This window comes from Rhipicephalus microplus, chromosome 9 (genome assembly GCF_043290135.1).
Source record: "Rhipicephalus microplus isolate Deutch F79 chromosome 9, USDA_Rmic, whole genome shotgun sequence".
In the NCBI taxonomy this organism is placed as follows: Eukaryota; Metazoa; Arthropoda; class Arachnida; order Ixodida; family Ixodidae; genus Rhipicephalus; species Rhipicephalus microplus.
In genome coordinates, this window is record NC_134708.1 from 17,423,049 (window position 1) to 17,423,700 (window position 652).

The 652-nt window shown below is 51.7% G+C and overlaps 1 protein-coding gene across 1 annotated transcript in view; it reads left to right on the top strand.

Moving 5' to 3' along the window:
- The first annotated feature begins 219 nt into the window (after positions 1–219).
- The window catches only part of LOC119164895 (sodium- and chloride-dependent glycine transporter 2-like), a 16,766-nt gene continuing 16,333 nt past the window's right edge, over positions 220–652 (top strand). The window contains exon 1 of the mRNA XM_075873218.1: positions 220–332. Coding sequence (XP_075729333.1) covers positions 258–332 — 75 coding nt within the window. The 5' untranslated portion in view covers positions 220–257. The remainder of the gene's footprint in view (positions 333–652) is intronic.

Genomic DNA, 652 nt, shown 5'->3' on the forward strand with positions numbered 1-652 from the left:
CCCTTCAATTGCCTCGCCTTACCTACCTGCTGTGAGTACACTCTTCTTGACGAGCTTCAAATCTCACGTTGATCCCGTTGCCCCTTCTGTCAGGAGGATGCCCTCGATATGACAAGCTCACAGTTCCAATTGTTTTTTTTTGTTTTTGTTTTCAAGCAAAAGCGTGTGTGCTTATGAGGTGCGTGTTGCGCGGTCGCAGCCACACGTCCGTGGGCCTTCGTTCCCACCGTCAAGTGTGGAGCGTGGGCGGCTTGCACATGGAGCTGCTGCTGTGTCTGGGTCTCATGTGGGTGCTGCTCTTCGTATGCCTCGCATCGGGGCTGCGTACGCCGGTAATAGACTTTTCCCCCTTTTATTATCGCCATCATCATCACGTGATGATGGCGCCACACTATGAAGTCGTCATCACGTCAAAGACCGACCAAATTTGTGGCGTTATTATGACGTCACTATGCCTCACAATGTGATGCCACATGATGACGACATGACGTGACACCGTCGCCTGGTAAAAAGTGTGCCGACCACGGAGCCAGTGCGAAACCGGTTGATGTGCAGCGAGCTTACAATGCCTCTGATTCAGGAGTCGGTGTAATAAAATCGCTCTAGATGCAGGAACGCTTTTGTAGGGGCTCAGAGAAGAATCACTGCATCG